At 37.2% G+C, this 26,719-nt stretch overlaps 1 protein-coding gene across 2 annotated transcripts in view; it reads right to left on the reverse strand.

Moving 5' to 3' along the window:
• Nucleotides 1–26,032, reverse strand: part of APOOL (apolipoprotein O like) — an 87,762-nt gene extending 61,730 nt beyond the window's left edge. The window contains exon 1 of one of the 2 annotated variants that reach the window (XM_014792369.2): nucleotides 25,954–26,032. In XM_014792369.2, the coding sequence (XP_014647855.1) occupies nucleotides 25,954–25,968 (15 nt within the window). In that variant the 5' untranslated portion in view covers nucleotides 25,969–26,032. Of the gene's footprint in view, nucleotides 1–16,850; nucleotides 16,897–25,953 lie in introns of those variants that run through there. The other variant, XM_087427665.1, reaches the window with a different exon arrangement.
• Between the last annotated feature and the right edge of the window lie 687 nt (nucleotides 26,033–26,719).

Genomic DNA, 26,719 nt, shown 5'->3' on the forward strand with positions numbered 1-26,719 from the left:
TAATCTCTGGTTAGTCATGTCACCTCTCTGGGCCAAAATTTCCTTATTTGTAAAATGAAAAGACTCAGAGCAGGTTCTAAGAGAACCCTTAGAATTGCAGTGTCCAATATGGTAGCCACTATCCACATGTGCTATTTAAAATTTCTATTTCAGAGGCTGGCCCAGTGGCGTAGTGGTTAAGTGCGTGCACTCCACTTCAGCGGCCCGACGGTTCACGGGTTCGGATCCTGGGCACGCACCGACGCACAGCTTGTCAAGCCATGCTGTGGCGGCGTCCCATATAAAGTAAAGGAAGATGGGCATGGACGTTAGCCCAGCGCCAATCTTCCTCGGCAAAATAAAGAGGATTGGCATCGGATGTTAGTTCAGGGCTGATCTTCCTCACACACACACACAAAAATTTCTATTTCAATTAATTAAAATTAAAAATTCAGTTCCTTCATCCCCTAGCCACATTTTAAGGCCTCAATAGATACATGTGACTCTAGTGGCTATCATACTGGACAGCACAGAAACAGAACATTTCCATTATCAAAGAAAGTTTTATTGGAGAGCACTGTCTTACAGCTCCAACCTTTAGGTTTTTCTTATGACTCTATCAAAAAGAATAGGTTAAGATTTTGATAAGATATATGACTCCCATGTTTATTGCAGCATTATTACAATAGCCAAGATATGGAAACAACCCAAATACCCATCATGGATGAATGGTTTATAAAAAGGATGTGGTACATACACACAATGGAATTCAGCTGTGAGAAAGAAGGATATCCTGCCATTTGTGACAACATGGATGAACCCTGAGCACATTACGCTAAACAAGATAAGTCAGACAGAGAAAGACAACTACTGTATGATGTCATTTATATGTGGAATTTACAAAATCAAACCCGTAAAAAACAGAGAGTAAAATGGTGGTTACCAGGGGATAGGGGAGAGAAGATTAATGGTGTTTAAGGTACAAACTTACAACAAGAAATAAATAAGCCACAGAGATCTAACGCACAGTATAATGAATACAGACAATAATATTGTACTATAATTATGTAATGTGATAAATATCACTATAACAGCAATCATATTACAATATATAAATGTATCAAAGAAACACACTGTACACCGTAAACTTACACAATGCTACATATCAAATTTATTCAGTAAAAAAAGAGATTAAATCATTTACATGATTTTTGCTTTCAAACATACCAGTTTTAACTCTATACCGATCCATTCAGGGCATATATGCTGACCTAAAAACAGCAGAAGAAAGAGCTAGACATTGTTTATGCCACTGCAGAGGAATATAAAGCATTACTTTCAAGAAAGTAAAAGGAAAATATGAAAATGAGAGAATCTATCCTTATATAGGAGTGGTTCTGAAAGATGGTCTAAATCTATAAATTAGAGAATAGTCTCATAAAATCATAAAAACAAACTTATAATACATTTAACTTATATTTTTCCCGTTCTTTAAAAAAAGATTAGTCAAAGACTATGCTAGGTACTAGGAATATAAACATAAAAAAGGATACACTCCCACCTCCCCCAAGTCCCATCTCTGAGGAAATTCACCATCACTTTTCTAGCCTTGTCTTTGTTTACTACTCTCCTTCAGGAATTCTTTGATGCAGCTAAACTCAGCTGGTTGCCTGTCTCAATGTCATCACCCCCAGGTATACCGTCTCTACTAAAATCCTGGCCATTCTTAACAACTACTAGATATGGCACTCTTGATGTAGTCCTTCCTAACTCTCTAATTAGATTTGTTTTCTCACTCTATTTTGAACCACACAGATTGCATTTTCCTTGAAGATAATGACTAAATCTTAGCAGTGTTACAGTCACTTTACCTTGGCCTTGTATCAAGTACATGTTTTTGTTTGTTTCTATTTTTATTTCTTTTTTTGTTTTTTGTTTTCAAATACATGTTTTAGTATAAATTAATGATAGCAGATCATCAGGTCAAAGTAGCCTACCCTTAGACAAATGTAAGATCCAAGGTCTAAAATATGAACTAATCATATCATTTTTATCCATTCTTTAGATTTTCATTTGGCCTACAAATCATCTCCACTTTTCTGAAGTGTTAAAACTTACAGCAGGGGGTAACAATTAGCATATTCAAGAAAAACTCTCTGATTATACATTATTATTTATTATTCCATAAGTTTAAGTTGAAATAAGCCAGCTTTGTGTCTCAAACAGGTCTCTGATCTTCAAATTTTGAAACACAGCACTTATGAAATACAAACATGGTTTAATTTATTAATGGTCATCAAAAGTCTACGAATAAAACCAAAATCTATTAGAGACCATTCGTTGGCTTATTTGACATGAAAACCGTCAAATCATGCATTTGCTTATTCTTCCCTCAGTCCTGAACTGACACTTTTGTTAAAAACAAAAGCAAAAAAAGTGTCACCTGGGAAAAATTATGAAGCCTGTTACTTGCACTATAACATAAGGCTGCTTTGTATGGTAGTTATCCACTATCACTCAGCATTTTTCTAAAATAATATTTATAAAATATTTGAATAGCAGTTTTATTACTCCTAGCCTAACAACACTATGGGTACACATGATAATCAAGTACAATCCCAAACTGAAATAAGGGGCGGGGGAGACATTCTGCAAAAAAGATATTTTTTTCCCAATGACACCACACTTGACTAATGTTAAGATTTGTTAAATTTAAAAATATACATGGTATTAATGGATTGAATGCTTGTGCCCCCCCCCCACCAAATTCATATGTTGAAGCCCTAACCCCTAATGTGAAGATATACCTTTGGGAGGTGATTAGATTTAGAAGTCATGAGGATGGGGCCCCCATACAGGGATCGGTGTCCTTATCAGAGGAAGAGACATGAGAGCACGCTCTCTCTCTCTCTCTCTCTCTCACAAAGAAGACATCATGTGAGCACACAGCTTGATGGCAGCAGTCTGCAAGCCAGGAAGAGAGTTCTCATCAAGAACCCAACCTGCTGGCACCTTGATCTTGGGCTTCCCAGCCTCCAGAACTGTGATAAATGTCTGTTGCTTAAGCTGCCCCGTCTATGGTATTTTGTTATAGTAGCTGGAGCCGATTAAGATACATCGTGTGACTCCAAAATAAGGAGATTAATTTTTCCGTGGATTTTGGAAATTTGTATCACAAACCATGCTTATTATAAGGTACAGTATGGCCTTAACTATCTAGAACTTTTAGGCATCTAGAGGATTTCTAAGACCTGGGGAGGAGGAAAAGAAACAAGTCATCATATTTCAGAATCTCTTGTGGTCAAAAAGCTGTCCCTGAACAAAAAGGGAGAAGAACCAAAGATCTGAGAATTAGAGGCAAGGGTATTCCAATTGGAAAGTTGTGTTTATAAAAAGCGAGATTTATCATACAAAAGCCAAGAAGTGGAAGAAGTAATAAGAAATACAAGAGATAAGAAAGAATAAAAGCAGAATGAAAGATAGTAGCAGAGGCACACACTATGGTTGGGAAAGAAAGAACCAGCAAGGAAGTTACAAATGAATGATGGAACAGCTCTACAATCTGGTAGTGGTACCTGTGTTGTACCTTAATATGATGTCCCTGAAAACATAAGGAATCCCTGAAGACAGGGTGTTCTGTGTTTAAGGAGCACTTACTATGAGCCAGGTGCTTTACATACATTGAGTCTTTTAATCTTCACAACAATCCAATATAGTAGGTATCATTTAGGATTCTTTTGGCTAAAGTTTTGGAATCCCCAACTCAAATTGGCTTCAACAATGACAAAACATTATTCTCTCATATAAAAGGAAGTCTAGAAGTAGGCAGAACTCCACGATTGATTGATTCAGTGACTTATCAAGAACCCAGGTTCTGCCATGTCTCTGCTCTGTTGCTCAGATTAAAAATGCAACTGTAAATGGTCCATAGCATCTGGTCTTTTCTTGGAAATTAAATATTAAGGAACACTAAGAGAAAGTAGTGACCTGTAGCACATTGGTAAAAGTGAAATAATCTGAAGATGGATGTGCCGACAAAATACTCGTGTTCTAATACATTAGTAACAGGAAAGGGGTAAATAATATTTTTTGAATGCCTACTGTGCATCAGAAACTATTTTATGTTAATGGTGCAGAAAGCATACACATTACTTAAAATAGGGCAGACAAGAAAAAGGACACAAGTATCAGCAGAGATCTTTAGAGGGCAGAAAAACACTTTGAAAAAGGCTGCCTTTGGTTTATAGAGCATGTTACACTCCCCACAAAGCTAAGAAGTTGTATATATTTTACTTCACCTCTATGGGGAAAAAGCAAATGACACCAGTAATCTTTTCAAGATAGCATATTCTAAGGCTATTTCTGTGTTCAATACCCATTCAGGTTCACTATCCATATTTGCATCTTCATTACGAATAACAGCTACAGCATATTACAATTGGCAAAGTTAAATAATGAAGACACTGAATGAGGAAGAATGGGTTAAACTCTCTGGTTTAAGATGGATGGGAAGTATATGGTACATTTGAGATATAATCTTCATCAAAATTAAGGCTTCAGCACTTAAAAGGCCAATCTGCAGTTAGCCAGAACAAATAACTGTGCAGCTCAGTGTGGCTTAGATAGATATGGTTTTTATTGTCTTATTAAATTATAGAACATTAATGTTAAAGCATTTCAAGTACCACGTGCTTTAATTATGATGCTGTATGAAAGAACAAAATTATTTTGGAATTTCTGAACACTTAATTGTAATTATTACTGAGTAACATCTGAAAGTGTCAAAAGTTTATCTTAGATAAATAAAAATTTAAGTAGAAAATTAAAAATAAAAATATATAAAGGGAATATAGCAGTTACACAAATAAACATTTAAAAAATCCTCTAGAAATGGCACAAAAGATTGGCATAATTCACCTTTAGTCAGTTTATGGTAATCAGGGTCAGACAAACACCAACTATTGTCAAAATTAGTAATTGAATTTTAAAAACACCTAACAGCTTCCTTTTACACATACATATATACATACGTGTGTGCTACATATAAAAAGAAATTGGGCTATATCCACCTTGTGGAGATGTGGGAAAGGAATATTGAGAGCACTCTATTTCCTTGAGAACACAGTAACACTCCAGTAAGAGATGATTTTCAAGGTGCTGTCAGTTTAGAATTCAGTAGCTACTAAATTTCAAAACAGGATTAAATAAACTATAGAGGAAAGCCAAATTAATCTTTCTAAAATACTGCTTTGTTCTCCTGGCTCAACAACCAACCAACCAACCTTCACTCTACCCCTCTCTCTATACACCTTCTGGCTCTAGCCAAATTAATCTTCCCAGGCCCCAAACATGTCAAGCACATTCCTCCCTCAGTGCCTTCACTCACTTCATTTTCCCTTTTAGAATGTCTCCTGCACCTAATAGTGCCTGGCACATAGCAAGTACTCAAAAAATATTTGGTGAATGAATACACTTACCTAAACCCTGCCCTTCATTGAAGGCCTAGCTCAAGTCTCATTAGCTCACTCATGGCCATCTCTCTGAATTCATATAGCTTTTATTTGTGTGAAGCACCAATCTGGTATTAAACAAACGTTATATTATTATTTACCTTTTAAAATGTATGTAGCCTATTTTTCTACTAAAATGTAGGCTCCTTGTGAGTAGCCTTATGCCTCTTTGTACACAAAGTACTTTGTAGGACTACAGACCTCAAAACTAAGTAATAAAATAATTCATAGGTTTAAATAAGGCAGTATACACAGGTAATCTAGCAAGTTCTTTTATGGAACATTTACTGAACGCCTATGTGCTAAGCATTTGTAGAGGTAAATGATAACTAAAGGTCCTAAGGCTAATCGGAAATTGTAAGACTGATTCATTGGTCTTAACTTTCTGAGAATCTAATGAAAATTATGAACTATGGTCCCCCAAAATGTAGTTACTTTCAAAATTTTGCATATGCTTGCAGGCCCCTCCATACTCTCTGAAGCATTTGAGGACCCAATTAATCCAGCCCCACAACTAAAATTTATCACAAGTATATTTTATCCTGATATACAAATAAATACCTTGGAGAATATTTATCTTCTTATCAAAAATTCTCACAAGAATGTTCTAAGAATCAAATACTATAAGAGATTAAAATTTTAGAACCGTTTAGTGCTGGATAAATAGAAGGTAGTATTCTTATAACATATTTCTTGACTAAATTTCAACCTTCTGTCTCCAAGGGAACAACAGAGCAAGCCTGCTTCTTTCTTACTGGAAACAGCATTCTACTTTGCATATGCTATGACAAAATTTCTTGGTCAAATTAATGTGATGATTATTACACTGTATCAAATAAATACTTTAAAATGTAATACTTTCTAAATTAATGCACTTTTAGCTAGAATGATCAATAATACCTTGATTAAGGAATCTCTTAGGGAAAAATATTCCTTTATACTATAATTGCTTAAATATATATTTTTAAAAGGCCTCATTTTGCGGAGGCCAAAAGATCCAGAAATGGTGCTGGAAAGGTATGAAAAGAAGTTTCCCTTTCAGTGGGGCTGGTGTCTGAGGAGCAGTTCACAAGGAAAATCTCATCACCACAGGGCTGTTTATGACTCTAGCTCATGAGTGGGGAGGAGAGGGAAGTTATAGTCTGCCATCTCTGGTAAAGGAAAAAGTAGCTTACCCATCTCCTCCCACTTTTTGTTTTTTCTTCTCCTCACCTCGTTCCCTCACCCCTTTATTTTTTCATCAACTATTTGTTCCAATTATTTTTAAATCCTTATTTTACCTCTATTTCCTACTTTTTCTTCTTTCTCTCTTTCCTTCCCTTGGTAGATCTGAAGGGCTAATAGCTTGCCTGATCAGCAAGGGAGGGAGGACTGTGACTGACTACACCAGTACTGTTCTTTCTGGGTGATTTCCTTTGTCCACAGACCTAATGCACAAATATTCCTGAAGACAACAAACACAGGGGCATAGCTGTACAACTGATGAAGTTTAGCCTCTTCTGAAATATCAGGTAGGAGATGGGAGGAACACAAATTGGCCTGAAGGATCAAGCACTGCTCCTGAATAAACTAATGATTATTAAATCCAACATAAAATGGTAAAAGAGAAACTGGTTTCAAAATATAGGGCTGTGTTTCAGGAATATCACCTTCTTTGTACTAGAGTTTCAGTCTCAGAACGTAAAGGGACTTTAAAGGTTTACTGGTCCAACCATTCCTCTAATGATAGAATTCCTTTTATAACACACTACCAAGTGACCCTTCAGTCCATGTATGACCCTCTTCTAATAGGGAAACTCCACTAATAGATCATTCCATCTTTTTATAGCTCTATGAGCAAGTTCTTCCATAGACTGTACTGAAACATATGTCCATATAATTTTTACTGGTCCTGGTTCCACTCCTTTGGGTTATACAGCACAGATCCAGCCACTTTTGCCCACGAAAGCATATTTTAATTCCACTTTATTGACTTCTGCAATGCACCCCTGTGTCTCCTGTACTACTTTCTAAGAGGAATAAAGTTTCTGACAACGACAAGTGCCATTGAACCCAACTTCTGCTTTAACGGAGATACCACTATATTTTTTTCTGACTAAAATTGAAATGAGAAAAGGTGCTAATGCTTCATTTTGTAGCTATAGCCTAAGAGCTATTTCTTGAGAGCAACATAAAAGTCTTACACAAGGGTGCCCTGTTTTAGAGTAATCACAAGTGAGTCACTAACAGAAGATCTGTATGTATCATAGCGCTTATTTTCTTCAGAAAATAAAGAAAGGGTGAATCATCTCTAAGAGAATGAACTATCATTATATCTACTGAGAACAGCAGAGTCTATCAGATACGGCATTATTTATTACACTGGTACATGAAAAGCAGATACTTTGCTCAAGTAGGAAATTTAAAAACTCTGCCCGTATTTTCCCACAAAACTCCTGAAAAAGATAGTGGTACTGAAGAACAAATACTCAAAATAAAAAATCTACCTGTACAATTTGCGCTTTTGATATCAGCATTTCAGTCTACTTCAAAGGATTGAAATGCTGAGACATAAATAAAGAACCTGTGGAAAAACTATAGGGGTAAACCAGCCACAAACTATAAGGCCTTTAGCATCTCAGTCCTCAAAGGTTTGGGACTTTATTATGCCTTAATTTAGATTCATCAGCTTTCATGGAAGATTAATGAAAAGGTACTCTCGTTTCCACTCTACTAGAATTTTACCTCCTTCAATGTGGGTTATTTTTAAAGAAACTTTTCTTAAGTCATGAAAACTATTTTATATTTCACAGGATAGTTTTTGAGTAAACAATCTCTGCAATAACCTCTGTATTCAAATTTCTACCTTAGTGGTTTAGTGTTTCAATGATAAAGAGAGAAAGGGGAACATTTTATACATAAAAGGTATGGTAACCAAAGAAATACATTTTATACTCTTAAAGATTATTTCTGTTATTAAAAATATCATGAATAACCATCAAAGGTTTGGAAGACATCAAAATAAGTCTAAGAAAAAACAAGGCTGTAAATAAATATTCATTTTAATAAAAAACTGATAATATAACAACAAATTTCTATTCTACTTGCTTGAGACTACTGATGTTCACTGTCATGAGAATCAAGTTATCAGTCTACTGGCATGAAGGAGGTATGACAAATTGGGATCTGAAGGTCAGAAGAAATATGGCATTACATTAGGTGCTGGGAATACAAAGATTCTTTTAAATACTAAGAATAACAACAGCAGTTAGAAATTACTGGACATTTGCTATAGCCCAGGCATACTGTTATGCACAGCATAGATTATCTATTTAGTATTTCCTAGTATAAAACCTTAGGAAATAAGTACTATTCTTATCCTAATTGTTCAGATAAGAAAACTGAGGTTTAGACACGTTAAGTGATTTGCCCAAAATCATACAGCTAGCATATGGTAGAGCAGGGAAACTCTCACATGAGTCCAAGGAGACTTGCACATGATTGTTCATAACAGCATTATTTGTATTAGAAAAAAGGGTGAAGGAAGTGACCACGACATCCATTAAGAGAATGAAGAAATAAATGTAGTATAATCATAAAACAGAATACTATGCACTATGAAAATGAATGAACTAGAGCTACACATACAAACACAAATGAATATCACAAACAACGCTAATTGATAAAAACAAGTTACAGAAGAATATACACAGCATAAATAAAATTTATATAAAGCTTAAAAGCATACAAAACAATAGTGTATAAAGTTTAGGAATACATGCATATACAGTAAAAGTCTAAAAACATGCATAGCAATGTTAAATACAAAAGTCAGGAGAGTGGCTACAGGGAGTTCAGGGAGCAAGAACCAAATCAGAGTTGGAGGGATACACAGGAGGTTTCACATGCATTTGAAGTGTTCATTAATACCTTTTTGTATATCTGTAATATTACATTAAATTTAAAAAATCATAAATCATTTTGGATTTGTTTCAATGGCTTCCTGCTGCCTTCAAAATAAAATTCCCACTTATCCTAGCATTCAAATACTCCACCATCTTGCTGTTTCTAATCCAATCTTATCTTTTATAAGTAAGCCCAGATTAACCTTTCTCATTTAGCCAGCCTAATTGCCTTAAGTTCCTGGAACATGAAACAATGTTCAACCCAGAGCCATTGCTGACAAGCTAACTGCTTCATTCTTGATAATCTAAATATTATCACTCAAAGACTGAGAGGCCTTCAACTATTATAATATACACGGGTCACTTCTTGAATTGCTAAGGACTTATTATACATATGTTATAATATTTGAATATATGCTATCTTATATGCTATATTATTTATTGCATGAGGATAAGCATTCTTTACCAACAAAACTATAAGTTCTTTTAGAACAGAATTGATGTCGTAGAATTTGCGTGCATCTGTACTGTACTTGGTGTGTAATCAATTCTTTTAAAACTGTCGAACAGAACTTGAGGCATTTTATAGAACTAGAATCCTCAGATAATTCAGGCTTTACTGCAATAAGGAATTCCTATATACAAATTAATAACAGAGATTCAGGACAATTCAAACACCCTATCTTGGAATGGTGTTAAAGATACAATTCTAAAAAAGGTAACTACACACCACTATTTGAAGATAAAGAAGCTGTAGTGTGACTACCATCATATAAAATCCAGTATAGATCACAATAAAATATTTCCCTTACCAGTATAAGGTGGGGATTTTGGAATTGGGGGTTCTTTTTGTTTTTAAAGATGAGAAGCCTCAATTGTTCAAAAGAAAAGCAAGTAAGAAGCATAACTGAACAACTCTGAGTCACAGCTGCAATCACAAAGATACTCTCCTTCAGAAACATTATTTAGTTTGTGTAGTTTCTGAGAAGAATGCTTTAATTCTCACCTCTGTTCCTCTTTATGTGTCTTTCTTCTCTGGCTGTTTTCTAGATTTTCTCTTTATTTTTCAGCAGTATGAAAATGATGTGTATAGGGGAGTGGGATGTGTTTGTGTGTGTGTGTGTGGTATTTATCCTACATGGGGTTCTCTCTGCTTCTTAGATTGGTGATTTGATGCATGTCATTACTTTTGGAAAATTCTTGTCATTATATCTTCAAATATTTCTTCTGTCTTGCGGAAATATTATCAATAAATGTGTATAAAGGTTCAAACTTCAAGTCACTAGCAAGGGTCATTTTTAAAAGTAAATTTTTTCAATGAAGTTTTGAAAAAAAAGTGTAAGTATATTCATATTAACATTACCTACTTTAGCAATTAATATATTTTTAAATTTATAATTATGATAAGTTTCCCTCTAAATATATTTAAATATAAATACTTAAACATGTTTAAATCCTATATTTGTGTATATGGATGTCACAGAACACACTCATTCAGTCATTTGTTCATTGAACAAACATTCAAGTGTCTACTGCACACTATATCTCAGGAGCCTGAGAGACTTGAGATACAAATATGAATAAGCATGGTCCCTGTTTTTAAGGAAACTCTCAGTTTAATGAGAGAGAAAAACATAAAAACAAATCCAATACATGGTTATAATCAGTATAATTGAGGTGTATACAATGGGGACACAGAGAAGGAACCGATCTATTCTAGTTACAGGCAGAGATAAGGAACATACCCTTATTTTCAGGTTTTTCAAAGAAATGGAAGAATTTACCTACAATGGACATGAATTAGCCAGTCTATGAAAGTCTGGGATAATTTACAATTTAACCATGTAGTATTTTGAACTATTATTTAATTAATATTTCTCCAACCAGGATACTTTGTTCTTAAGGGCAAGAAGTCTAAAAGTTGTTCAAAGTTTTAACTCAGTCAACAAACACTTCATAAACACTATGCTCCAGGCAGGTGCTATCTTAGGCCATGAGGGCCATATAAATATGCAAAGACATTGTTCCTGCCCTCAAATATTGTATAATCTTTAGCATGGCAGTCAGACAAATATATCACCAGTATAGGATGATAAAACGATATGATGGAGGACTTCCATTTCTGGAAAGATGAAGTAGATATACTATTCCTAATTCCTTCCACTGAGTACAGTTAAAAACCCTAGATATTATATAGAAAATAAGTACAGAAGACTCCGAAAGGTGCAGAGAAGATGGCAGATCAGTTAGGGACCTCAGGACCTGAGGAATGGCATGGCAGTGATGTCCCTGCGTTTTCTTCTTGCTTCATATATCTTAGAATGGGTGCTGGAGAAGCCAGCAACACAGAAATGGCAACCAGTACAGACAAGACCCAAGAAAAGTTTGCTCCTTCTAGCCAAAAGATCAGGAAAGGGGTGGGCTAGTAAGACATAAAACTTTTAAATAATAGCTACTTCTACTATAGTCAAACACCACAGATAAAACTGAGGCCATACTTCCATCCCAACAAACAAAGGCTGAGGGGAGAGCTTAGACTTCCACTCTGGCTAGGTTAAAATAAAGCATCCTAACACTCCCCATCCCACCAGGGTGGTATTAGACAAGGTGGAACTTTCATCCCTGCCAGGCAGTAACGAGCCCTGGCCCACAAGATATCAGTGGAGACCATGTGGAGAACTTAAGTATCTATCACCACCTGATATGTAATGAGGCACCCCTCTTTTTCCCCACTGGGGTGATATCTGAGACCTAGTGGAGAGTCAGGATGTTTACCATCATAAAGCAGTAACAAGGTCAGCCCCCCATGGTGATGTTAGTAGAGGCCATGTGGGGAGCACTAATGAGGTACTCCTATCCCTCCCAGCCAGGGTGGTAAGAACAGAGGCTTAGTGGGAGACATAAACTCTCACTCTTGCTCAGGAATAGCAAGAGGGCCCTCCCTTCCATGGGTGTCAATAGAGACTGCGCAGGGAATCTTGACTTCTACTCCCCACCTGGTAATAACAAGGCAGCACTGCCCTTTCTCTTGCCAGAGTAGTGTTAGTGAAAGCCAACTAAAACAGAAGTTTTGAATAAGATCCAAAGCATTACATCATAATACCAAAATTTACAGGTATGTATCAAAAACTATGCATCGTAACAAGAACCAGGGAAATCTCAACTTAAAAGAAAAAGGACAATAGAGAGATACCAACAGTGAATTGTCAGAGATGTTAGAATTATCTGACAAAAATTTTAAAGAAGCCATCATAAAAATGCTTCAACAAGCTATTATGAACATACTTGAAGCAAATTAAAAACAGAAAGTCTCAGCAAAGAAACAGTCTCAAAAAGAAATATAAGATATAAAGGAACATCCAAATGGAAAGTTTAGAACTGCACAATATAATGACTGACTGAAATAAAACATTCAGTGGATGAACTAAGCTGAATGGAGGTGACAGAAGAAATAATGGCTAAAAACTTCCCAAATTTGGCAAAAGAGATAAAACCCATGGATACAAGAATCTGAGCAAATCCCAAAAAGGATAAACGCAAAGAAATTCACACCAAGACACATCATAGTTGAATTTCTGAAAAACTAAAGAAAAAGAAAAAATCTTGAAACAGTGAAAGAGAAACATCACCTTATTTATAGGGAAAAAACAATTTGAATGAGAGCAGATTTCTCATTAGAAACCACGGAGGCCAGTAGGAAGTGGCACAGCATTTCTCAAGTGATGAAAGAAATGAACTGCTAACCTATAATTCTATATCCAGAGAAACTATCTCTCAGAAATAACAAGGAAATCAAGACATTCTCAGATGGAGAAAAATTAAAAGAATTTGCCACCAGTAGACCAGTCCTAAAGGAATGGTTAAAGTAAGTTCTCTAAAGAGAAAGAAAATGATAAAAGAAGGAAGCTTGGAACATCAGGAAGGAAGAAAAATCAATGCAAAGAGTAAAACAGCAGACATTCTTAGAAAAAAATCACTAAAAGAGTTATACAGAGATACATTTAAAAATACTCCAGATAAATCAAAATGGAGTTCTAAAAAAGGTACCCAAAAAACCATAGAAAGGCAGGAAAAAGAGAACACAGAAAGGAAAAACAGAACAAAGAAAAAACAAAAATAAAATGTCAGACTGAAACCCTAACATATCAATAATTGCATTACATGCAAATTATCAAAATATACTAATTAAAAGACAGATATTAGCAGAGTAGATTAAAAAACATGGCCTGTCTATAATAAACAAACTTCAAATAGAATGATATAGGCAAGTGGAAAATGGAAAGGTAGAGATGGATATACCATACAAACAGTAATCAAAAGAAAGCAGGAGTGGCTATACTAATATCAGGTAAAGCTGAATTCAGAACAAAGAAAATTACTAGTGTCAGAGCAGTCTAAACAATGATAAAAGGATTGTGGTAAACTGAATAATGCCCCCACAAAGATTTTGATGTCTGCATCCCCAGAAGCTGTGAATATGTTCCCTTACATGGTAGAAGGAACTCTGCAGATGTTATTAAGCTAAGGATTTTGAGAGGAAGAGATTATGGTGGATTATCAGAGTGACCCCAACGTAATCACGACTATCGTTATAAGGAGACTGAAGGAGATTTGCCTACAGAGTATCAAAGCAATGCAGCGTGTGAAAGACTTGACCAGCCATTGCTGGGTTTCAATATGCAAGGAGTGTTCATAAGACAAGAAATCCAGGTAGTCTATAGAAGCTAGAAAAGGCAAGGAAATGGATTCTCCCCTAAAACCTCCAGAAAGAATGCAGGCCTGCCAACACCTTGATTTTAGCCCAGTGAAACTGATTTTGGACTTCTGACCCCCAGGTAATAAATTCATGTTGTTTTCACCAGAGTCTGTGGTAATTTGTTACATCAGCAATAGGAAACAAATACAAGAGTCAATCCATCAAGAACCAATTTTTTTTAAAAACTGAACATAATTACCATAGGACCCAGCAATCACACATCTGGGCATTTATTCCAGTGAAATGAAAACATATCCACACAAAATGCTGTACACAATTGTTCATAGCAGCTTTATGTGTCACAGCCCAAAACAGGAAACTTGTATGTGGTTCTTGAATGGCAGTGTGAGGAGCTTAGTGAAACCTCTCCCTCAGAGAGACATCTATTAAACTAGTCAAATTAGTAAATTCTTTTAATGTGGATCAAAGGGCTTACAACAAATTGAGATGCATTTATTCAACAAAATCTATAGAACTTGGTAAGAAGAGTAGGAGGCAGTTGCATTCAAATTAGGGCCTCTACCCATCCTCCCCAGTGCTGTGTTAGGAAGAGCTATTTTAGAAAGCTCTGCAGCAGAGTGGTAACTCCCATCTTTTCCAGATTCCTGAGCTAAAAGACATATTCTAGTTGGATTTGGCAGCTGGTGAAAACTAGCAGACACCATATATGCTGGTTCCCCATCCCCAGTTCCTGCTCCATAGAGAGCATTCAGGAAGACAGCTGGTAAAAATTCCAGTCCCCTATTCCCTTACATCTCTGTGCTGCTGAAGAGCTGTTCTGATACTCACAGCATCTGATTGGAATCTCCCATATTCCCCAGGTTGGTGGTGCAAAAGAGCTATTCCAGGTACATATGGCAGGGGTTCTACTGAGGGGAGAATCAGAACAAGCCTCAAAGACTGGAAACATTCTACTGCTGCCAAGGGCCTAGACTTTATTTGGACCAGACTGCAGGGCGATTTATTACCCAGAGTGTTGTCAAAAACAACAGAACTATCAGCTAGCAATCAGTGGAGACTAATAGTTTGGTATGATACCAATGGAAACAAACAGTCAGAATATTATTGGAGAGATCATGGAAAAAGACAAAGAGAGCCCAGCTAAAACCACAGTCATCCCCAGTGGTCCAGTATACTGGGAATATACCTAAGGCTTCACTGTCTGAGGAATGATTGGAGAGAAAAATACTGAGCCCTGAGTGCCTGGCTGAACATGAAGCAAATTCCTAAACTTCCTGAACTGTGAAAGCAGTCTGCAAGCCACAAACAGGCTCACTGGTAAAGGGTGAAAACCTTACTGGTTTAAGGTGCTTAAGCACAACCTCTGACCAACCATTGGCTGATCATTACGCAGTGCTGACACAGGGGCAACCTCTAAGAATCTAAGCTTAAAGAAAAAATAGGAAAAAGTATCTGCACAAGGATATCTGAGACTGCACACTATGGAAGAAACAGACATCACAGTTAGTCCAGAAAAGTCACCACACAAATAAATAAATGAACAAACAAGGAACAACAATAACAAGCGTGGGGGTGGGGGCAGAAACCAGAGTTGCTAGATTATCTAAAATGTACAATTTAAAACAAAAAATATATAAAACATGCAAAGAAAACATGAAAAAATGGCAACAGAAACTCCTTTTTTCCTTTCCATACAAAGGGAAAAAAAAGCAATAGAAACTTTCTTAGAGTGAACCCAGATGACGAACATAGCAGACAAAGACCTAAAAGCGGCTATTCTAAATATGTTGAGAGAACTAAAGGAAACCATTTTGAAAGATTTAAAAGAAGGTATGGTGATCTCATAAAACAGAGAACATTATAGCCAGCCCTGGCGGCCTAGTGTTTAAAATTCAGCACTCTCACTGCTTCAGCAGGCTGGGTTTAGTGCCAGGTGGTGGAATGACACCACTGTCTGTCAGTAGCCATGCTGCAGCAGCACCTCACATAGAAGAACTAGAAGGACTTACAACCAGAATATACAACTATGCACTGGGGCTTTGGGGAGGGAAAAAAAAACAGAGAACAGTAGTAAAGAGACAGAAATTATAAAAAGAACCAAAAAGGAATTCTGGTGTTGAGAAGTACAGTGACTGATATTTTTAAAAAAATCACTAGAGTGGCTCAATAGTAGATTTGAGAGGGAAGAAGAAAGACTCAGTGAACTTAAGATAGATCAATAGAGATTATGCAATCTTAAGAACAGAGAGAAAAATGAAGAAAAATGAACAGAGCCTCAGAGAAATGTAGGCCAGCATTAAGTGCACAAACATATGCATAACGGGAATACCAGAAGGAGATGAGAGAAAGAATAAATGTTTAAGAACTATTAAATGAAAACTTAAACTTGATGAAAACCATTAACTACACATCTAAGAAGCTCGATGAACTCTAGGTAAGATAAACTTGAAGATATGTAAATCCAGACACGTTATACTTAAAATGTTAACAAACAAAGACAAAGGGAGAAACTTGAAAATAGCAAGAGAAAAATAACTCATCACATACAAGGAAGCCCAGTAAGATTAACAGCTGACTTCTCATCAGAAAGAAAGAAGGGCAGAATGACATTCGAATGGCATATTCAAAGTGCTGGAAGCAAAAAAAAAATGTCAACCAAGAAATCTTATATGCAGGAAAATTACCTTTAAAAAATGAAGGCAAAATAAAGACATTCTCAAATCAATAAAAACTGAGAGAATTCACTGCTAGTCTACTTACCTTAAAGAAATACTAAAGGAAGGTCTTCAGGCTGAAAGCAAGTGACATCAGACAGTACTTTGAAGCCACATTGGAAAAAAGAAAAGAGCAACAGTAAAGGAATTATGTAGGTAATTCTAAAAGACAGTATAATTACATATTTCTTCTTTCTTCTCTTAACTCATTTTAAAAGAAACAATATCTATAAATTTGTATTGTTGAGTCTACAACATATAGAAATGTAATATATTTGACAAAAAAAAACACAAGGGAAGGGTGAAATTAAGATACATCAGAGTAAAGAAATGACACCAGATAGTAACTTGAATCCACAAGAAGAAATGATGAGAATCAAAATTGTTAAACAAGATATGTGTGTGGGGGTGGGTACATGTTTGCATATATATGTGTGTGTATATAGACACACACTCACACACACACACACATACTGTCTATAAGATATCTGTGCTCTCTTAGCTTCTTTAAAAGACATTAGATTATAAAATAAATAATCATAATAATGGGCCGGCCCCGTGGCTTAGCGGTTAAGTGCGTGCGCTGCGATGCAGGCTGCCCGGGTTCGGATCCCGGGCGCACACAGACGCACTGCTTCTCCGGCCATGCTGAGGCCGCGTCCCACATACAACAACTAGAAGAATGTGCAACTATGACTTACAACTATCGCTTGGGGCTTTAGGGGAAAAATAAATAAATTAAAAAAAATAATAATCATAATAATGTATTTTGGGGTTTATACCACATATAGATATAATTTATATAACAAAAATGACAGAAAAAGGAGAAGAAACAGAGCTATAAAGGAGTAAAGTTTCTATATCTTACAGGCGTTACGTCAGTATAAATGTGGAATAGAGTCTGATAAATTAAGATGTATGTTGTATGCCCTAGAACAACCACACAGAAAATAATTTAAAAGTATAGATAAATCATTGAAAAATTACAATGGCACACCATAAAATATCCAGTGAATACAAGAAAAGGCAGTAAAAGAGGAAGAGAAGAACAAAAAGACATGAGACATAGAAAATGAAAGCAAAATGGCAAACATAAATCCAATCATATCAATAATTACATTAAATCCGAGTGGGTTAAACAATTTAATCGTATCCATCTGCGTCCCTATGTGTACATATAACCCATTTCTTCTAACACATTTCTCCTAACTGCTATATTACTACATGATGTACACCCACCACATTTCACCTATCCACTTTCAGTGATGGACACCTATATTGCCTCCAACTCCCCACCACAATAAATAACACTGCAATGAATATCCTTTTACAAATGCCCTCATGAACTTCTATATCTTTGTCATATACATTCAGTAACAGAATTGCCGGGCCATAGGGTATGTGTATATACTTAATTTCACTAAAGAATAACTGATTGATTTCCATAATGGCTGTACCAGTCAACATTCCCACCAACAGTACATAGAGGTCCTTATATTCCCATATCTCTACCAACATTTGGACTTAGCTAGCATTTTATTTTTTTCTAGCTTAATAAAGTGCTGTCTCATTGTTTTAATATGCAGTTATCTGATAATTATTTTAAGCATCTCTTCATGTGCTTGTTAGTTTCAGTGTCTTCTCTTCTATATACCTCTTGTTCGTATCTTGTTGATCTTTGTATCCCCAATGTTTATCACCATCTCCTGCACATCACAGGCATTAAAATGAATGAATGCCGAAAAGAATGAATGTATAAAAGAATAGGAATGTATGGAAGAGCCAGCCCTGATGGCCTAGTGGTTAATGTTTGGCACTCTCCACTTCGGCGGTCTGGGTTTGGTTCCCAGTCACGGAACCACACCACTCATCTGTCAGTAAGCCATGCTGTGGTGGTGGCTCACACAGAAGGACTAGAAGGACTTACAACTAGAAGATAAAACTATGTACTGGGGCTCTGGGGAAGAAACAAAAACAAAAAACAGGAAGATTGGCAACAGATGTTAGCTCAGGGCAAATCTTTCCCAGCAAAAAAAAAGAAAAAATGTATGGAAGAATAAAGTATTCACAGGACTTGTTAACAGTTTGGATGTGGGGGATACTTTGAGATAATCCCAGGATCAGATGCTGATGTTTTTTTTGGTGAGGAAGATTGGCCCTGAGCTAACATCCATTGCACCAACCTTCCTCTTTTTGCTTGAGGAAGATTGCGGCTGAGCTAACATCTGTGCCCATTTTCCTATATTTTGTATGTGGGACACCACCACAACGTGGCTTGACGAGTGGTATGTAGGTCTGCACCCAGGATGCGAACCTGCGGACCCCAGGCCGCTGAAGCGGAGCGCATGAACTTAACCACTCCACCACTGGGCCAGCCCCAAGGCTGATGTTCTTAAATGAAATAAGGAGAATACAGCAGAAAAATTAAATTGGATAAAGATAAAGAAACTTTTAACATGTTGAATTTGATGTACCTAAAGATATCAAGTAGAAATTTGAAAATATGAATGAATGAGGTAAGCTATGGAGCCAAGCTGAGGAGGGGATGTGGCAGTAGCAGTTAGCGTATTGATACGAATACGCCCTGGTGAGTTTCAGAATGACTGAGAGAAAAGATCCAAAAACAGCCAGGCCAAATCTACATTAAGTATGTAACTCATGCCTTAGGCCTAGAGTACTAATATCTATCAAGTCTATATAACAGATGGTCTCATTCAGGAATGGGTTACACTTTTTCCCTGACGTGTTCAAATTATATTAAGCAACTTTCATTATCCACCAGATTGCTACTTACACTGGTTGTCTTAAAGTTTTTTTTTATCCTTGAGGAACTAATTTCCCAATTTAACTTACAAGATCTTAATAAGTTAGCTTTTAATCGCAGCTCTAAAAGTATTCCACCATGTTTTCAACAACTTTATTACTTACTTATAGAAAGTATTCAAAAGTAAATGGTACCAGACAGACCATGAACCCCAAAAGTACCCATCCATTGCCTTGCCTCTTCTAAGAAGCCTCAGAGCATCTGACAATAATATTGCTCCTTTCTGTGATTCCTAATACAGGTCGCTATGCTTTGAACTACAAGACTGATGCATGGGCCAAAACTGACTGGACTAGGAAGTGGTACCTGAGCCAAAGGCAGCCGACTAGGAGCTGTCTTATAAAGAAGCCTGATGTGCAATTTCTGCCCAAGAGGGTACTTTGTAATGGTTAGTGACTAGCCAACCCAATCAGATCCTCTCTCTAGGAAAGTGTGGATGTGAAAAATAGAGTTAACAGAAGCAGAACAGTTCAGTCATGAGAACGGTAACTACCAGAGTTGCTATGGTATCCAGAATAATTCTTCTTTAGGTTTGTTAAGCTGGTGAGACAGTTTCCTAGGCTTTCTTCCTAACGTATGTATCCTTCTATTAAACCACTACTTAAAATAACTTGAACATGCCTCTGTTCTTCATAACCTGAAAAAGTCTAATACTCTGTTCTCTGTAACTTGTATAAAAGCCACACATCCCCTCCCTAAATCAGTGGTTCTCAAACCTAGCAACACATCAGAATTACCTGGTGGGCTTTTAAAACATTAAAATGCCCCACCCAGGGTCGGGCCCAGGCAGCAGTACTTTTTTTAAGCTCCCCAGATGATTTTAATGCACAGCTAGGATTAGGAAACACTGACTTAGATGAGCCCAATGTGCAACAATTTTAGGGAATCTTAGAATTCATGACAAGCAATCTTTGATTTCCATATTCAATGACCTTCACAGAACACCTAACAGCTGTCTGTGAGGATGGCATCACAGAGAATAGTTCTGTCATATGGGTATGGTAGCAGGCAATGCACAGATCATTTTTATTTTATGGCATAAAGCAACATCCTGCAACCTATACCAAACATGGTTAAATAGGCTGAAGGTTTCAAAGCTTAACTTTCAAAGTTACACTAAAAAATAAAAATGTCCAACAATGCTGAGTGGAAACAGAAAAACTGATTTTGCTGTAGATAACCATCTGTCTTTCCAAGTACGAACTTCACTTTGTTAGGTTCCAACTATCTTCTAGTATCAGTCACATGAAACAAAGATGACGAAAAAGACAAGGACTAAAGTTAATACAAAGGAATGTACGGCTGGTATTATCAAGAATTTTGCAACCTTAAGGCCTATAATGCCCATATTCCTTCCCAGCTCCATCATCCTCGGCCCAAGCCCCAAAACATAATCTCAGAGTCATGTATCATCTCCTGTATTCTAATTCCTACAGTGCTCTGTATTTTCTCTCCACTGACCAAACTTCCTGCTACTTCCCCAAACCCCGAAAACCGTTCCATTGTGTCTACCCTCCCCTCTCCTTGCCTGAAATGAAACATGACTGTCCCCTGAGGTCACTGCTTCCTTTGTAACCCTCAGGTGTAGGCTATTCAAAGTGTCTCAGGGACAGGAGGTAGAATTTGTCTTCTTCCTGATTCTCAATGCTGCTTCTAAGCCATTACTCCTCCATCCTTATGTAAAAATCTCTGTTCTTGCTCGTGACAAGGTGGAACAACTGGAATCCTCACAAATGGAAATACAAATTGGTCTAACCACTTTGGAAAACTATTTGGCAGTATCTACCAAAGCTGCATGCCCTATGACCTGGCGATCCCATTCCTAGGTATATACTCAACAGAAACGTGCACTTGTGTGCACCAAAAAGACATACAAGAATGTTCATAGGAACATTATGTGTAATAGCTCAAAACTGAAAATAATTCAAATGTCCATCAACAGTAGAATGGATAAATAAATCATGATATATTCACGTTCTGGAATATCATACAGCAATAGGAATGAATGAACTAGTGTTATGTGCATAATAGCTGAATCTCAGAAACATAATGTTGGGTGAAAGAAGCCAGACTTAGAGTAAATACTGTATAATCCCATCTATATGAAGTTTAAACATAGGCAAAATTAATCTATGGTGGAGGACAACTACATTGGGGGACAAAGGGGAGAGCTTCTGGGCTGCTAGTAATGCTCTATTTTTTTTTAATTTGGGTGCTGGTTGAACAAGTATGATCATTTTGTAAAAATTTACCTATCTGTTCATGATCTGTGTATGCTATATTTCAATAAAAAATTTACATAAAGGAAAGAAAAGTAATTCTGCTCCTTAGTGGCTCATATCATCCATGTATTCAACCTTAGCACTATAATCTACCTGCCTCCTGGTCACTTCATCACATCGAAGATTTAGGATCTGCAGTAATAGTCGTCTTCTACACTCTAAATTTTGCCATAACTCTGAGTAACTTTAATGTCTGTGTGGATGAAAAACCCAAAAGTCTCACCTCACTGTCCTTTGACCTCACCTGCATCTACCTTCATATTCACTCCCCTGTGGCTACCTACTCAAGGAGTACACCCTGAATTTACCATTACCCAGAACTTAATGTTAACAACTAAAATCATAAACTCAGCAAGCTTTTCTCTTACTACAACCTCCTATTGCAGCTTTGATTTCCTTACTGCTCTACTCCTGTTCTTCAAGCTGATAAAATTACCTACTTTAGAAAACTGTTGACAAATGGATAAAGAAGCTGTGGTATATATACACAATGGAATACTACTCAGCCATAAGAAACGACGAAATCCAGCCATTTGTGACAACATGGATGGACATTGAGCGTATAATGCAAAGTGAAATAAGTCAGAGGGAGAAGGTCAAATACCGTATGATTTCCTTCATTAAGTAGTAGATAGTGACAACAATGGACGGATACATAGGGACAGAGATTGGATTGGTGGTTGCCAGAGGGGAGGGAAGGGAGGAGGGTGAAAGGGATAATTCGGTGCATGTGTGTGGTGATGGGTTGTAATTAGTATTTTGGTGGTGAACATGATGTGGTCCATGCAGAAATAGAAGTACAATGATGTACACCTGAAATTTTTACAATGTTATAAACCAATGTTACTGCAATAAACAAAAAATTAAAAAAAAATAAAATAAAATAAAAAAAAAAAAAAGAAAACTGTTTGTGAGAACTAAATGAAATGTGAATCAACAGCTTAGCACAGTGTCTGACATATAGGAATGGTAGCCACATTTTGATATTAAGTATTCTATTATAGACAAATTGTCTTTCAGGACCCAAATTTTCCTCAAATTCACTCAACTTGTGGCATTAATGAAATTTGGCTCTTGTTTGACACTACTACATTCCTCCCAATCCTTTTAAATGAAGGCCAGTCCTCCAGCCATTCTCTCTGATTCAAGAAGTCAGGAGAAATCAGCACAGGCCTTGTTTCTCAAGGCTAATTCCACATCAGTGTTCCACCATCACATCTGCTCAATAAGTTCTTATATTTCAAGATGTATATAACTATTTTCAGAGTTATCTACCAACCTTCAGGACTCCTCTCTACCTTTCTCCTTGTTATTAAACTCTGGGGCTTCAAAATTCGCAGAGATCACCCTTTTGGTACCTTGGCCTCACAGATGCTTCCTCAAGTTCAAGCCCCAGGATCTAGACTCAGATCATGTGAATCCAGCTCTGCTGCTTACTACTGTGTGACTGTGGGCAACTTACTCAACCTTTCTAAGCTTCAGTTGCTTCACCTATAAAATACTGATAATAACAGTACCTACTCATAGGGCCACTGTAAAGTATAAATGAGAAAATTCACATGAAGTGCTTAGCAAAATGCCTAACAGAGTAAATGTTCAATAACATAATAGCTGTGATTACTATTGTTATCTTTCCTTTATACTAGTTCTTGACACATTTCCCCTTGTCTCCAAACCTGTTCAGGTGTCCTGATCTTTTTTTCCAGTTTTATTGAGACATAATTGACATAGAGTCTTCTAACTTTTTTTAATGAAAAGATACCTTTTCTAGAATTTGCTACCCCCATCCGAAGATTTCCTTCCTTTCTTTCACCACATGCTTCTCTAAAGAGTAATATACACTTCCCTTTCAGAGGCAGCAAGGAGTACTGGAAAGATCATGGACTTTGGAGGCAAATATACCTGTGTTGGAACCTGGCTTTTCCACTTAGCAGCTGTATGACCCGGAGCAAGTACTTTTTCTAAGCCTCAGTTTTTTCACACGTACAATGAGGATACTATCCATTTCTTAAGGTCATTAAAAGGATTAAACTGAAATAATATATGTAAAGCAGCTAGCCAAAGTAGGTGCTAAATGAATGCCAGTTTCCCACCACTTATCCTCCCCTTAATCCTATAATCTAAGTTCTCCCTCTACCACTTTACTTATACCTCTTCATCTCACCTCAGCTCTTAATAGCATAATGACTTTGGGCAATTTACTTGACTTCCCTAAACATTAGTTTTTCATTTGTAAAACTATGATCATAATATCTACAACATAAAGTTGTCTTGAGACTTAAGTGAAATAACATATGTAAAGTATTTTAGCATAGTGCCTGGCTTTGTAGCTAATGATTTATAAATGGCCAACTCAAAAGACTGTTCAACTCTCCTTCTCTATGCTTCAGTGACAAGAGACTATTCTGGTTTGCTTTTTACCACTGACCATTCCTTCTGTCTTTGCACCTCCTCCATGAAGTCTTTCTTTATTCTCTTAAAGGAGGTGTGAGCTCTCTCTTTTGAACCCTCATATCACTTCATACTTGTCCCAAGGCACTTCCCTGACTCTGAATCACAGTCATTTGTGTTAAATGTTGCATCTCCACTGCTTAATTTCTTTTATCTTCATTGCCTGGCACTTATTTATTCATGTAGAATTTATTGAGTACCTAATATAAACCATATCTGTACTAAGTACTAAGGATACAAAATTTAATATGCTATAATTACTGTCCTCAAGTAGCTTACAGTTTAGGAGAGTAGAACAGACAAGCAAATAGTCTACTATTCACAGTGTAATAAGTCCTATTGTTAAGAGTATGCCAAGGGTCCTCTGGGAGCACAAAGAGGTGTTATTTAAATTAGAGGCATAAAAGGCATTTTGTGCTAGGCATATGGGGAGGCAGTACACAAATATGTGTTAAATGAATGAATGAACTATGAATAGGAGCTAACTAGATGAGGATGGGAAAGGGCACTTCAGGCACAGAGAAAGAGCAGATGTTAGGAGAGTTCCTGAGAGAAAGGCGATCAAGCTGGAAAGCCAAGGCAGAGTCGGGTATTCTAGACATAGGAGTCGGTCCTGACCCCAGAGGGGAGAAGATGGATTGCCAATAAAGGCTTTTAAGTAGGGAAGGGGCATAATCACATTTGCATTTTAGTAGAAATACTCTGGAAGTGCAGAGGAAAATGGATTCCATGAGAGCCAGGCTAGAGGCAGCGAGTCCAGTTAGACGGGTGTTGTGATAACTGAGACAAATTATGAGAGCCAGAATTGTAGAAATAGAGTGAGAATGATGAATCAAGACGGATACTGAGTCAGCTTAAACACTGGCTGAACTGAATTATTTATATTTCTATCTCCTGCAAGCAGTGCATTTTACACTTAAAACCTCCTAAATATTTGTCGACTACTGTTATTGAAACGTACTTAGGAAACAGCTAGCAGCCAGGTGAGTCACTTCCTGTACACAGATTCCTAAGTAAAGGCACCTTTTCCCATTACAGAACTCAAAAGAAACAGGTTTGTTGTTCAAACCTGGAGAGTAACAACAGTGAATACAAACCCGTGCACTGCAGAAAGACTCTGAGACGTTTCTATCCTGGTCTACTTCACCCCAAATGACTGAACAAAGTTCTTCAAAGGGTCATAAGGCCCCGCCCTGTACACCCAGACAAATGTCCAGGATTCTTTTCTTTGTTTCAGCTCAAGACCCAAACGTCTGCTACTATTCGTGGCCTGGCCGGCCATTTTACCCAGTCGTTTCTCAGTTTTCACTGTGCCACTGTATAAATAGTCAACCGCAGGGTACTGAAGAGAGAGTACTGTCCCAGGCTGAGGAAACTCGAAACTCTAAAGGAAACTCGAAAGCCCCAAGCGTCTTGAGGTTTCAAATGTTAAAGATTCCCTGATCTTGCCAATTCTCTCACAACCGCACCTCGACCCTGCCTCTTGCTGGGGTGGGGCGGGGGGGCTCCCTTCTGAAGCAACGAGGATTCCTTCTATAGTTACCAGAATGCTATCTAGGCCCGGATAAACTAAGCAAGGTTTTGCTACTCACCCTAACGGCCGCCATATCTGTGACACTCTCCGCCTAAATTTTCATACGGCGAGCGGAGTGGGACAAACAGTTCAACTCTTCTCCCCTCGCGACAGCCCCGCCCGGTTACGCCCCTTGTTTGCTAGCTCCCGCCCTTTCTCCGCCCTCCTAGAGCTGCTTTGGGAAGCTGCTATGGTTGGTCAGCTGTCTTCCCGGGAAACGGTTAATCCTTACGGTTGACTCCCTCTATTCCTGATAAAGCCTTTCAGAATATTCTCCAGAGAACAGTTGAAAGCTATTTTGCTGGGTGCAGAATTTTCATTATTTTCGTCGTTGAGGCATATGTGATTTGTCTAGATAAGGATTTAAAACTCAAGTCCAGCTGCTTTAGTAAATAACTACGTATATAGTCACAAAAAGAATATGTTATCTCTGTGATACATGAGCAAATTCATACATTCTAGGACCATATCACTAACAGGTTACTATACACCAGGCACTTGTTCAAGGTACGTTACAAAACATAGTGCTTCCCTCTTGGAGCTTAGGGTTCCAGGAGGAAAAGAGAGACAAATAAATGTTACAAAATGCCAAATGCTATGAAGGAAAATAAAACAGTATGGGGACGGGGTGGGAATTTACTGGTTCAGATAGGTTAAGGGAAGACTTTCTGATAAGGTGACATTTGAGAAAAGTCCTGAAGAAATTTAGGGAAGAGCATTCCATGCAGAAAGAACAGCAATGAAAAAGGTCAGCGTGGCTGGAGTGGTAAGTTCAGAGGGAGTGA

This window comes from Ceratotherium simum, chromosome X (assembly GCF_057802395.1).
Source record: "Ceratotherium simum simum isolate JZ-2026a chromosome X, ASM5780239v1, whole genome shotgun sequence".
In the NCBI taxonomy this organism is placed as follows: Eukaryota; Metazoa; Chordata; class Mammalia; order Perissodactyla; family Rhinocerotidae; genus Ceratotherium; species Ceratotherium simum.